The sequence below is a fragment of the Myxocyprinus asiaticus genome, chromosome 16 (genome assembly GCF_019703515.2).
Source record: "Myxocyprinus asiaticus isolate MX2 ecotype Aquarium Trade chromosome 16, UBuf_Myxa_2, whole genome shotgun sequence".
Classification (NCBI taxonomy): domain Eukaryota; kingdom Metazoa; phylum Chordata; class Actinopteri; order Cypriniformes; family Catostomidae; genus Myxocyprinus; species Myxocyprinus asiaticus.
In genome coordinates this window covers 11,043,777-11,058,620 of record NC_059359.1, presented here as the reverse complement: position 1 = coordinate 11,058,620, position 14,844 = coordinate 11,043,777, and the positions used below count along the sequence as shown (strand labels likewise).

Sequence of the window (14,844 nt, the reverse complement as noted above, 5' to 3'; positions counted from 1 at the left end):
CAGGCTTTCATTTCTGAGATAAATATTCCTTTAACAAACAATGTTTTCTTGGTGAACAGCATAGCTATGCTGGTTGACCAGACAACCAGTACCAAACCAGCATACACAAATTCATGCTGGCTTTTCAGCCGGGTATTTCTCAGACTATATATGTATATCTAGATAAAATGTACATATATCATGTATTTACCTCTCACTGCCTGGAGTCTCTCCAGAGGCTTTGCACATTGACTGATCTGTCTCAAACATCTCCACTCCCAGACCTTCCACCTCGTTCACCACAGCCCCAGAACAGTGGTCCAGAATCATCTGTACTGTCTACACAAAACACCCACCCACACACATTCCAATGATTCTTCTTCAAGCAAAAGTGTTACACCACATCTGAGTGCAGGAGAGTTCAAGTTTGAAAATGGAATATTTTAGACCCAAATCCCAGAAGGCAATAAAGATCACAATCTGATTAACCCCTGAGACCCTCAGGGGTATAAGATGATTTGGATGGTCTGAAAGCTTCATATCTAAGCGAAATTGAGATGAAGTTGAGAAATTAAAGTCAAACAAAAGTTCCTAAGGGAATAGCAACTGCCCAATGTTTAATCTGGGTGAAACTTGTTGTGTGCACTCTAAATGCTAGGGTATTCTTAATTTTTTCATGTGCCGTTACGTCTCGCACATGGTCGGGCATTCTAGCCTTTCAAAGTATACACTTTGTAGTTCATCACATGCACACTCCAACTTCTTTATGATACTCTTTAGTACAGTCAACTCCAGGTGCATGCGCAGACGAGGCACACAGGTACACAAGGCTAGAAAACCTAGGAGCTGCATGCAGATATTCCGCACGGACTGTGCTAATGACGAAATTTACGTCACATTCACTGTGCGTGAGATGTAGCGGCACACGGAAAACCGAAGTATACTTCAGCATTAAAGCCTAGAGTACACTTTGTTTTTTCACCTGCCTTTATGTTTCACACTCAGTCAAGCATTCTAGCTTTTCAAAGTATACTTCATTGACCATAAGCATGTGTGAACTTGTTTGATGCATGCGTACTATGACAGATTTGTGTTAGTCAATACTCCAGTCAAATTCAGCTACATGCGCAGACGACGCACACAGACACGCACAAGTCAGTGGATACTAAATATGGGCTGCCCTTCTGATGACTAAATTTACGTCATCAGTAAATTTCGCCGTGCGACCCTGATGAGGGAAATGGAAAACCGAAGCTTACTTCTGGCTTAACCTCATTCGACCCCGTGTACATGTGTGGACAATGTATTTTGGCTTCGCTATAGGCAACTCATAATTTAAATTCATTTAAACTGACTGATCTCAGTTCAGAAGACTCTGGGCTGTCAGTAAAGGGTTAAACTTTTGACACATGGAACCAAACAACATGGCGCTGATCACAGTGGAGTGGAGTTGTCTTTGGGAGAAACCACATCTGGTAAGAAGCACAATTAAATTAATCCAATATGCCATTTTAAAAATTGAAGCGAAACGTCACGCTGCTAAACACAATGCACAATAATGTGTACTTTTTCAAACTTTTTCCTTAGAAATCCTCTATTTACTTTGCATTATCACACTGAGAATCAGTGGGTTCATCCAAAAGCTGAAAAATGTTGCATTCAGAGGCTTTTTATGGAGTTAGGATGAATATAAGGTGCATTTCGAACTGTTCTGATCCAAACTTCCTATCAAAAGTTCAGTTTCAGACTGCAAATGATGTTTGGAACACTCAACATGTTTGGCAGAAATGGGACAATGGTAATCAGTACATAGATTTAGAATTTACAATGTGTAATTATATTTTAACATGGTTGGCAATGACTGGATGATGCTGGCCATTACTTTGAATCTCAATTAATTATGCTAATTTCTGATATCAAAAATATTAATAATCAACACTCCTAGAAACCTTATAAACAATTTGATGAAAAAATCTGACTTTCTGTAGCTTGGTATTATTTAAAATGTATCAACTTAGTCCCGCTCTCCAGATATGTTGCAATACATTTTTAGGAAAAATATTTGCTTTTTTTTTTTTTCTTTCATGTTTATTAGGCGCTACTAATTACAAATCAAAAAGGGAAATGGAAAGGGGTACTCAGGAGGTTAAGACCCTCTCTATCCTTCTCTACCATTTCCTATCTTGGCTGTACCTTGCCGTCGCTAATGATGTCGAGGTGATGCCAGCGACGGTCTGTGGCGGTGGCTCGTGCAGGCAGCTGCAGTGTCAGAGTCCCTGAGCCATGATTCACACTTAGTAAAGGAACTCCATTTTTCAGTTCTAATGAAAGAATGAGAGAGACAGAATAATGGAATTTTATTAGACAAGAAGAGGCACAGAATATTGACGTGGGTGCCAACAGGTATAATCACTGTTAATCACTGAGAAACAGATGTCTAATTAAGTACACAGTTAAGTACATAGCACAGCACAATATATGGACATCAGCTCTGTGTAAACACTGTGAATACACTTGTTATATCCGATTTTTAGGGCTTGTATTTGTATTTGTGTTATTTTTTTAATGTTAAAATACTTTCTCCTTTCCCAGTTGAATGTACAGACACAACTAAGGTAAGCATAATTATTATATATACTAAATGCATTATATTATACTCAATATTTTTGGATTTTTGCCATTTTGTTTGGTGTTGCTAGTGGTTCAGAAATTTCATGTGTCACTATTAAGAAGTTTTCAAACTCATATGACAGCATATGACACACTGACCACACACATATGTGACTTGAGAATTTAATGGTGTTCTATGCCCCCTCAAATTGGTTTTGACCTCAGCAGTATAAAATGCTGATTCATAATCAATTTGTAGTCAGTTTCAAATTGCTGTCACTGCAGTTGAGGGTTTTGGCCCCAGTTCAATATAAACATGTACCGAACTGATGACGTAAGCTTATGCAAGGCCACTGGAGGCTTGTTCCCTGAAATCATAGAACCAGTTGTACAATACAGTATTGGACAAGTGGCACAGAATCTGAATGCGTGACCTTCACTGGTGACCTGGGTTCAAGATCAATGCTGACCCAAACCCCACTTGCACCACTGCTGACAAAATACATTTAAAAGCATCTATTATTAACGGCTCTCTGCAGACAGTGCTTGCTGCCATTGATTGATTTTAGTCACACAGTTAATTGGTAGGGGAAATAAATGTAAAGATGTTTCAGATGTTCAAGTTTAATAGGATTCCAACTGTGCCGTAAGTATGCACACATTTGTACACAAAACATCCGGTGAACGTTTTCAGGCAGAAATTATGATTTATCTATAATTACACTTAAATTTTTTCTAGATTTAGAATAAAATTTAGAATCAACACAAACCGGGGGCCTGGGTAGCTCAGTGGTAAAATACGCTGGCTACCACTCCTGGAGTCCGCTAGTTCGAATCCCAGGGTGTGCTGAGTGACTCCAGCCAGGTCTCCTAAGCAACCAAATTGGCCCGGTTGCTAGGGAGGGTAGAGTCACATGGGGTAACCTCCTCGTGGTCGCTATAATGTGGTTTGTCCTCGGTGGGGCGCGTGGTGAATTGAGCGTGGTTGCCGCGGTAGATGGCGTGAAGCCTCCACATGAGCTATGTCTCCGTGGCAACGTGCTCAACAAGCCATGTGATAAGATGCGCGGATTGACTGTCTCAGACGCAGAGGCAACTGGGATTCGTCCTCCACCACCCGGACTGAGGCAAATCACTATGCGACCACGAGGACTTAGAGCGCATTGGGAATTGGGCATTCCAAATTGGGAGAAAAAGGGGAAAAATCACCCCCCCCCCCCCCCAAAAAAAAAGAATCAACACAAACCACAAACTCATAAAAATCCCAGACTCCCAGTTGCCTTAAAAACATGGAATATGTTCAACTGAAATGTTTGAATAATTAAGTGAGCCTACAATTTGTATTTTTTCAGAGTAACAAAAAAGGATAGGTTCTGCATAAAAATGTAGCCGATAATGTGTAGTTTAGGCCTATATAAAAGGTGTTTATTGCGTTTAAACTGAATTTGAGAATGGCACACTTGGCTTTACTCAAAGATCTTGCTGTGCATGCTCTAAGGCAAGAGTGTTTTGTGAAACATACCCAGTGCAATGAAGTCCTCTCTTTCTTCTGGCTGAGGTGTTCCCATTGGGCCGTTGTAAAATAGCAGGCCACTGGTTGCCTCTGTGATAAACTCCAGAGAGATGTGGCTCTGAAAGCAAGGCTTTATAGGAGGGAACCAGGCGTAACCATTGCCGAGAAAACTGTGTTTGGTCTGCTGGCACTCTGGCCCGTCAAACATGGGGGGACATTTACACCTACAACACAGCAGATTTGTCAATACTAAACCAAAAGTAAACTCATCTCATACCTAACCTACATTGTTCTATCTTACACAAAGAAAAGCAATCTTTCATTGAATGGTAGTCTGTATTACCTGTAACCCAATTCACTATTCACACAGGTGCCACCGTTCAGGCAGGGGTTTTGAGGGTATGAAGAGCAGTGCAGATGAACACTCTCTCTGGCCAGGCAGCCACACTGAGCACTTGCTTTGGCTGAGACAGACACCAGAGAGACATTTCCATTGTTCAGTACTGTAGGGGTATCACTGAACGTCACTTTACTAGAGCAGCCGCCTGTCTGACCACAGCCTGCATAGGCGCACTCGTCCACCCCCACCTGTAGAATGGTCACACCCAGAGCCGATTCCAACTGAAACAGAAAAGGGAGATCCTTCTTAATTACTCTAGTTTAATTCATGTTACCACCATAATTTATTCCTTTTTCTTATATTTGCTAATTGTTCCTGTTTTAAAATAATTTTTATGAACTTTTGCCTTTAAATGATAGGATAGTAGTGTACAAACAATTGGGAAAAGCACATAAGCACAACATTTGTTCTATTTTATAAAGACTATTTCTTATTTATTAGTTTAAATTAATTTAACCTGTAACACTTTACAATAAGGTTCTATTTGTTAACATTAGTTAACAACATTAGTTAACATGTACTAACAATGAACAATACTTTTACAGCATTTATTAATCTCAGTTAATGTTAACTTTCTTTTTTCTTATATTTGCTTAAAAATAATTTGTATGGGCTTTTTCCTTTAAATTGTAGGATAGTAGAGTAGAAACAAGTGGGAAAATCACATAAGCACAATTCTGTAAAGAGATTTTTTTTATTTATTAGTTTTAAATTAATAGTTTTAATTTAATTGGTACCACTTTACAATAAGGTTACATTTGTTAACATTAGTTTACAACATTAGTTAACATGAACTTACCATGAACAATAATTTTACAGCATTTATTAATCTTGGTTAATGTTAATTTCAACATTCAACAAAGTAATATATTTTTTAAATCAAAAGTTGTATATGTTAACATTAGTTAATGCACTATGAACTAACATGAACTAACAATAAATTAACAATTGTATTTTACTATTTACTAGCATTAATAAAGATTAATAAATGCTGTAAAAATATATTTTTCAATGTTAGTTCATGATACCCAATGCATTTAATAATGTTAAGGAATGGACCCTTATTATATAACTATTACATGCTTACTCCATTTGCAATATTGTTAATTTACTTTATATTACCAGTAACTATTCAGGTTTTAATGGTAAGAAATTATAATTATAGGAAATCATTATTTAGACCACAAATTTGCCATTAATAGGAGCAGAATAATGGATACTTGCATTTATTCACTGACAGGTTTGGAATAATACAATCCAACTAATTTATCATAAACATTTTGCTGTTGTGTTTGTTAGTATGGGTATGTTTATGTTTTTCTGGAATGACGGGGGTCAATCTCAAGGGCAGTCCATCACATCCCTCAACAGCGGCTCTAAAGATGTCAGAGCAGCTTGCTGTGTAGTGTATCAACATCAGCCCAGTGAGAGCATTAGCACCACACTGTGCTGTGAAGAACCCCCACTCCTACATCTGATTTATAGACTGCTGGATTCTTTATATTTCTCCATTCCAGCCTCCCTGCTTCCCTCCCTGGCCAAAAAGTGACACCCCATCATTTCATGCCTTACATGGAAATGAAATATTCTTTGACCCTATTGCAGTGTGCAGGTGAGAGACGCATGTAATGTGAATGGAAACACAGGAGACTTGTATAGGTGTGAAAGTGTGCGTGTAAATGTTCTTTGTCCTTCTCACCTTGGCTTTGTGCATGGCCACATAGCCGTGGAGTTTCTCCAGCATGTAGTACGGTGAGCCGTGAGTGGTAAACCACACGCTGAGGTGGTGCGGGGCTGACTGACTTTCATTGGCCAGACTGAAGACATCTACGTTCTCCAGGTCTTTCTGCAAGAGCTCAGACAAGAAGTGCCGGAGACGCATGTATCGGCTCTCCCCGTTCGCAGATGCCCGGAAAAACTCATTTGCAGTCATGTCTGAACACAACCACATACAAAGATACTCTTAGAAAATGGGTTTATTACCACCAGAGCTTATCACACAATGCAAAATCCAAAATTATTTAATAAAGGGATCATATACACTACCGGTCAAAAGTTTTGAAACACTCATTCTTTATTATAATTTTTTTTTTTTTTGTTCACATTTTAGAATAATAGTAAAGTCATCAAAACTATGGGATAACATAAATGGAACTATGGGAATTATGTTGTGACTAAACAAAAAACAAAACTGTGTTATATTTTAGCATCTTCAAAGTAGTCACCATTTGCCTAGAATTTGCAGAAATCTCTTGACATTTTCTCAACCAACTTCTTGAGGTATCACCCTGGGATGCTTTTTAAACAGTATTGAAGGAGTTCTCATCTATGTTGGGCACTTATTGGCTGCTTTTATTTATTATTTGGTCCAAGTCATCAATTTCAAAAACTTTTTTTCTTTAAATGACATTTTAGTTTTATAATGAAATAAATTAATATGGTGACACAATTATAATTTTGTCGACAAAACTAATTTCAAACATTTAAGCATACACCTTCAGATCAAAAGATTTTTAAGATCATGAGAAACATTTCAGTCAAGTGTTTCAAAACTTTTGACCGGTAGTGTACATGGTTTTTATCTTTTTCTTTTTCTTTTTTTTTTGTCCCTGAGGTCCACTAATAAAATTAAACAAGGTTTCTTGCACAAAAAACTGTTATAATTTAGTTTTGCATTACCATTTGACACCCTCTGTGGTCGTTTTCGACAGGAGAGGAAGTTTTCAGTTGTGAAATTTACACTAGGTTTAAATAGTACATCAAACAATATTTCAAACATCATCAAGAAAACTTCAATTTGTCATTGTGACTCATTTAAACAACACTGATGCATATAATGTGTGTTTTAAGAATGAATAGATATATAAATGACAAAATATTAGCCTTACTATATACAGTGGGAATTTATTTTTTATTTTTTTTATTTTTATTTTTTTTAAAGGGAGAGTCACTCACTGGCCAGTCTGATAGACCCAGCGTTCCTTAGTGCCTGTTCCTCCAGCTCCATCACTGTGACCTCAGCCGTGGAGATGACGTCAGGCCAGCTCTTATCTGCCACCCTCACTTGCAGACTATAGAATCCAGCCTGCGTCCCTTCTCTAATGCTTAGCTGACCAGTGTTCTGGTTAAGGCTGAACTGTCTGTGTGGGTTCATTTGCAGTGGGAAAGGGGGCAAAAGGACAAGAAAAAATTAAAATAATAATCATGATGGTCATCTCTATTTACCACATTTAAAGAGATAATTTATCCCCAAAAATGTAAATTATGGGATCATTTACTCATGCTCATATCACTTTATATTATTGTTTTTCTTTTGTAGAACTCAAAAGGAGATAATTTGCAGAATGTTCAAGCTGCTGTTTTTAATGTAAATAAAGTGAATGGAGGTGAATGGTGTTGAGCTAAAAAACAAAAAAAAAAAACAAAAAAAAAAACACACACAATAGAAATATCATAAAAGTAGTTTATATGACTTGAGCACTATAGTCTTCTGAAGACCTAAATTTAAGTTTTTATTTACTGAAATCTTGGCTTCTATTTGGTTTGATGTCAATGATGCCAGACTGCATGGGTTCTTGTGTCTTGGAAAAATGTAGTCTGTTTTCTCACATATATCTTAAGACACAAGTCTTTAGAAGACTTGGGATATAGTACACATGTTGTATGGAATACTTATGGTCCTTTTTGTCATTTATGGATCTCCACATTGTCTGTCCCCATTCACTTTCAATGCATGGAAAAGAGAAGTGCGAAGATTGCCAAGATCTCTTTTTGCGTTCCATGAGCCATACATGTTTGAAACAATGTGAGGGTGAGAAAATGAAGACAGAATTTTTTTACATTTAATTTTATTCTGTTATTTCTATTATACTAAGACACAGCTGAGGGAAAATGACTGTACAGTAACTGTGCAATATTCATTCCGAGGTTAATTCCTAGATCATTACACATGAAAGGGCAGTGGTTCTGTGCACGGAACGTATGCTGTAAAATGCCTCATGCTGTATTATTAATGGCAGTGTGTATATCAGTGAAAGCACTTATGTCAACTCCTGTCTCTGTCTCATGTGATGAGTATGACAGGGACACTTCTGCTGCTCTGGATAAGAGAGATTCCAGGAACAGCTGGGCAACACCAATCTCTCTCCTTCTCACACTCTTTCTTTGTATGCATACACTTTCTCTAGGTTTCCCTAATGGAAAATGTATCTTAAGTTTCTTTTAGGCATAAACCTCACTACATTTCCTTATTTTAATACTGTATTTGCTAATGGGGTAAGACAATTTTATTTAAATCAAGATATATTCTCTTAAATCAAATCTAACTTTATAAACTTAAATTAATGGAATCTTAATTGAAAATGATTTTTTGCAGTGTAACCTATGGTAACATATGAACACTTTGAAACATGGAACAAGATTACATTAATCCAGGGTTTAAAAAGCCTGTGTTAGCACTTTCAAGTGTGAAAAGCAAGTAGTCTATGCATGAACACACTTTTTCACTAGGGGGATGATGCACACAAACTGAAAACCTCAGTTAATTTAGCACTTGTTTATGGCTCTTATAATATGCCTTTTGTACTGATGCATGGTTGGTCATGTAAATAATTTCAGAAATGATGCACCAAGGTCACTAAACTCAAATTAGCCATCGCTGAAATTAAATTAAATCATGTTCACATAACAGGAATTGAGTTCTACTTTGATGGTGACCTTCAGCTCTGGTGCCAAATTAGGTTCTTAACTGTCAAGTAAGCAAATGAAAAACTGCTTGGATTGAAGCAATGTTCTCAATGCCAAGAGATGTGTCACACTAGCTAGCACTAAACTGCTAATGTATTAATGTGTTAATTATTAAAATGAATGAGGGCAAATCCTCAACAACACGTTCCCGGGCACAGGTTTGAATGGAACATCAAATGGACTGTGAGTGAACTTAAGACTAAACTGATTAATTTGGCATTCGTAGTTGGAGTATGTGTTATCACTCTTCTTAAAAGTGCAATCTCTGGCACAAGTCACAGAGCCTTGTTTTGACAAAGATCATCACTTACATGGAGCTGATTAAAGAGAGCTTCTAGCCAAAATATTTTTTTCTTATCAGATATTAGGAGAGAATCTTTGTCTTACTTCAGAGTGAATTTTGAATCCAATTTTTGATGAAGTATTAAAAAGCAAGTGACAGGCGAGATGTCGGTAAGCTAATATGCAGCTCTCCAGCACATGCTCTCATTCTTTATCTTTGCCTTACTTTTGTTCTTTTTTTCTTGTCATGTAAGTGTCAGTTGACACAGTTGAGTTTGAATCAAACTTCAATAGAAGATCAAAGCACCTGGGGGATTTGCCTTCGAACTTGTACACCTTTTCACTCCAATCATCAAGGTCAGGGGATTGAACCTGTCCAAGTACCGTGGTGGGGAGTGTACCTAGGGAAAATACATAATGAGGTTAAAGAAAAGCTACCTCCATCCAGGCTGTGCAATACCTGGGGCGACGTGTGTGGGTGGGTGGGAGAGAAATATCTTTAAAGAGATAAGCAAAAAGCAGAGCATCTTATTGGCATGTATGGACACACTTAAACAGCAAAGTGGGGGGATATGATGCTATTAGCATGCAACATTGCCATTTCTCCAAAAGGCAAAATGGAATGCTGTAATCCTGTTAGTCATGAAATCAACATCTTTTAAAATGGCTCCTGTTTATGTGGTTCTTAAACCTGGGATTTAAGTAAACTATTAGCTCCTTGCTAAATGTTTGAGCTACATGACGAATTCTTAATAGAGGGTTAATGCATTTCCAACAGTGAAAAAGGAAATGCTAAAAATGTATCAAGTAATACTACATTTATTTCTTAATATGCAATGTATTAAGCTAACAGATGGATTTAAACAATAAATAGACAATCTCAGGGGAGAACATGACCATAAGTAACTAACATGATACGACCATGTTTTGGTTTTGGACATTGTACAATGAAACCAACATGTATGTTAGTATTATAAAAAAGTACTACGGTGGTACTGTGGTTCAGTGATGGTTTCAGATGGTCATACCATTGTACTTCGATGTACCATGTTAGTACCATGGTATATCAAAGTACAATGGTATTTTTCACATGGTACTCCAAGGTACTTCCAAGAATCCCATGGTACTACCGTGGTATATGTCAGAAACACCATGGGAGTACCATAATATATTTTATTTGAAGTACACTGGAGTTCCATGTATATATCATGGCACATGAATATGGTAAACATTCAGTACCATCCATCAAAATACCATAGTATCACCATTTGATAAAACCACTGTATCATGATCCCGCAATTGTACTTTTTGCAAGGGGTAGCACAGCTGAATAACAACATATTTTTGGAACATACCCTGTAAGTTGTACACTATGAACTCGCTGTGTCCAGGTGCATGGGGATGGTCATTCTTGTCTCCGATAATGACAGTAAGTGTACTGGTTGAGCTCATTGACGGAGAGCCACTGTCAATCATCAGGATGGGGAGAAGGTACTGCTTCTGCTGTTCCCGGTCAAAGGTGCGGAGGGTGGTTATCATGGCACTGCCATTTCGCAGGTCAGTCAAGTTGAAGTTGGTAACATCAGAAGTCAACATCAGTAGGCGGATGGAAAAAGGCCCTCCGTTGGATGATGTGTCTCTATCAATTGCATGTAGCAGAACCGAAGTGTCATTCATGTGAACGACTTGTGGAGCAATGGTGTTCTCCCATACAATGGGCCGATATGGAGCCTCAAACTCTGGTCCGTTGTCGTTGACATCTTGTACGGTCACTAGAACAATGGCAGAACCGGTAAGTGCAGGGCTGCCCATGTCTGTGGCCAAGATCGTGAGCCTATGCTGGGACATCTTTTCCCTGTCCAGAGAGTGAGCCACTACAACCCAACCATTCTTGTCAACCAAAAATTGCTGAAAGGGGTCAGATTCTGGGGCAATACTATATGTGAACCTCCCATTTTGACCTGAGTCCAGATCCACGGCTGTCACCTGAGCCACAATAGTGCCGACTGGAACATCTTCGAACATGGAACCAGCTTCGTAGAACTGTGGGAAGAAGACTGGCGCTTGGTCATTGGAGTCTTCAACATGGATGATGCAGTAAGCCAGGCTAAAGAAGTCAGCGTCTTCTACTTTGACAGTCAGGTTGAAAGTTCGCTCATGTGGCTTCTCAAAGTCAATCTTCTTCTTCAGCCTCACCACACCACGCCGGTTCACCTTGTCCGTCTCGACAAAGAACTTGCGGTCTTCGTCTCCGCCAATAATGCTGAAGGTCATGACTGAATTTTCACCCTCATCTCCATCTGTGGCAGCCACTACCACTACCTCACTGTTGATGTCCAAGTTCTCTGGCATAGAGGTCATGTAGACCCTTTGGGTAAAAACTGGAGGGTGATCATTTACATCGGAAACCATGATCGTGGCTGTTCCTGTCCCGGAGAGTCCTCCTCCATCCCGAGCTTCCACCACAACAAGATATCTGTCCACCACTTCCCTGTCCAAAGAACGCAGAACGGTATAGATGGTGCCAGTTGCTGGATTGATGGAGAAGAGATTAAGATTGATCTCATTGCGCACATTCTGCACAATTTTGTAGGTCAGGATAGCATTCTTGCCAGCTTTTGGATCGTCTACATCAGTGGCCCGCATCTCCATTATGGAAGTTTCTGCCGGGGAGTTTTCAGGTACGTGACCCAGAAAGCAGTTATCCGTGGCACACAGGAAGACAGGTGCATTGTCATTGATATCCTGCACATCGACTAGAACATCTGCAAAACCTGTAAGACCAGCCCCATTCTCATCGGTGGCCAGAACAAGGAACTGCCAGGCCGAACGAACCTCGCGATCTAAACGCCGTTGGACGTAGATCCTACCGTTAAACTCGTCTATGGTAAATTCACTGCCAGCACCCTGCCCATGTAGAGAATACCGCACTGCACTCTGGTCCGCCTCCTGATCTGGATCTGTGGCAGAGACCTGAGAGAACAGCAGATGGGGAAGAAAACACATTATGTTATGCTTTCTCTGATTCCATTGTTTACTGCCCTTTCATTCAACACTGTACGTTCATTCAAATTGAATCATGCCCGCTACTACAAATGGCCAAGGTAAGCATGCTTACCAAAATGAGTAAGCCAATCAGAAGCTCCTTCCTTCAGTCATGCTATCTGATAGGCTAGATTCTAGCTTTGTGTCAACACGTTCAAGTTCACATTACTAATGTGTTTTTAAGTGCTAAAATTGATATCTGCAGTGTAAGCATCGAAGACCAATGTGGATACATTTAAATTAAAATCAAGAAAGAGAGGCAATCGAAACTTCAACAAGTGGGTGACTTTTACAGCAAAGTGAGGTAGATGTTCATTCGCAAGGAGAGATGCATGGATTTTGTGTTCAAGTAAAGGAGTTAATGTATTTATTAAAAATCAGTGTTATTGATACTAGGTCATAGGCTATGAATTATTGATCTGGAAATCATGCTCTTCTTGAGTTATGCTCTATCTGTTTTATAGTTCTAACGTTAGAGCGCAGTGTCTGTTTAAAAAAATATATTAAGGAATGTAGACTGCCTTGTCTACGTTACATTCAGGTTAAGATTGTTGTCTTTTGTGGTTAGATTAGTTAATTGCTGCTGTCCTTTCCAGTGTTCTGAACTGTGGGAAGAGTGACGTGTGAGGCCTATGATGTTGAAACTAGAAACTGGCAATCTTTTCTTTTTCTTTTTGTTGTATGTAAAAACAAGCTCTTCTGGCACTATGGTTCATTGTATGATTTAATGGACATAAACATGCTCTGCTCAATATGACAATCTTTAATTTGTGTGATATGAACAGTATTACTTTTAAACAATTTGGTCATAAAGTTCACCACTGTGACGATTGTTTCTATTGACTGGTGGGTTCTAAGGCAACAATTTACCTCATTTCCGTGACATTACACTCACCCTTATAATGTGTTTTGGGCACAGCGTTTAATAATGTGTTTTAAAAATCTTTGATGCTTGCCCAGTCTCAAAGCCCACGGCATGTGCCTGGTATGCAGTACATTCTATTCAGAGGCCCCAAAAAGTATTTGTGCACTTTAAAGTGCTCAAGTCACACTTATAAAAAGAATGAATGTCATTGCATTATAAAACAACATCAAACCAAGCAGCATCTGCAAAAAAAAAAAAAAAAAAAAAATATATAGAACTTACTTTCAAGGCCATTTTTTTAAATGACTTTTAACCATGGCCATTTTTAGTGGATGTATGAAGTCAGTTCTTCTGAAGTTCACGCAGGTGTCCAGCAGCGTCACCTCACATTAACTTTAAACATATTCCTCTAAAATTTGACAATCAGAAATTGTCCAAATATTTTTCTTAATTTTGAAAAGCATTTTTTTCATTTATCATTTAAAACCTAACTTCTTTTTTTGTAATGTTTTACTTTTTTTTTACTTATTTAAATGTAAAATTGTTTTGATTTTGTAATGCAATGCACAGACACTCAATAATTTTTAAGTGTGGCATAACTGTCCAAATACTTTTTGAAGACACTGTATTTGTCTGCTTGAGTGTTTTAACCCCTTACCTCTAGTACAAAGACAGGAAGCTCCATAAGTTCCTCTGCAACGCTGGCATGGTACTCTGTTTGTGTGAAAATAGGTGCCTCATCATTCTGATTGATGATATTAATGACAATCATTGTCTGATTTTCCCACTTTCCATCTGACGCGACCAGCCGTAACTCATAGCGCTGCACCAGCTCGTAGTCCAACCGCTGGGCAATGAAGATTGTACCAACCACTGGTTCCACATCGAACGCGCCCATGGTGTTTCCCGCTGTAATCTGGTAGCGCAGTTTGGCGTTGGCACCTGTTTGGGGGGTTTGGGAAGTGTTAGTGTTCAAGGAAGTGTTAAGCTTGGCTGAGCTGGATAAAAAGAGAATGTCAGCATTAATCTGTGCTCATTTCATGAGGATTACATAAAGGCCAAGAAAGCTCAAATGCACACAGGCACAGTACATACACCAAAAAAATATCACACACAGACTGTTTTGTACATCTAATTTCGTATCATATGCTGTAGTCAATACATCTACTCATCAATACGTTATTAAACAAATCCCATTTAATCCTCTCCAAAGTGGTGGCACTGAACTTAAATATAGAAATGATACACCAAAGACTAAACAACCTTTGGTCCAATATGAAATCTAAATACACATTTAATTTGAAAACACTAGCCTTGTCATCTTACCTTCGGTGTATATTGTATGACCTAACAGTATTCTCCTGTGAGAATGTACAATTAAAGATGATAATATCAAAATACTTT

General features: G+C 38.5%; 1 protein-coding gene across 1 annotated transcript in view; it reads right to left on the bottom strand.

The window, feature by feature from the left end:
* Positions 1–14,844, bottom strand: part of LOC127453773 (neural-cadherin-like) — a 218,122-nt gene that overhangs the window by 22,156 nt on the left and 181,122 nt on the right. Inside the window, exons 17-25 of the mRNA XM_051720463.1 lie at positions 14,099–14,382; positions 10,886–12,503; positions 9,838–9,931; positions 7,458–7,642; positions 6,202–6,437; positions 4,446–4,723; positions 4,112–4,326; positions 2,173–2,300; positions 191–318 (exon numbers count right to left, since the gene is read on the bottom strand). Coding sequence (XP_051576423.1) covers positions 191–318; positions 2,173–2,300; positions 4,112–4,326; positions 4,446–4,723; positions 6,202–6,437; positions 7,458–7,642; positions 9,838–9,931; positions 10,886–12,503; positions 14,099–14,382 — 3,166 coding nt within the window. The remainder of the gene's footprint in view (positions 1–190; positions 319–2,172; positions 2,301–4,111; positions 4,327–4,445; positions 4,724–6,201; positions 6,438–7,457; positions 7,643–9,837; positions 9,932–10,885; positions 12,504–14,098; positions 14,383–14,844) is intronic.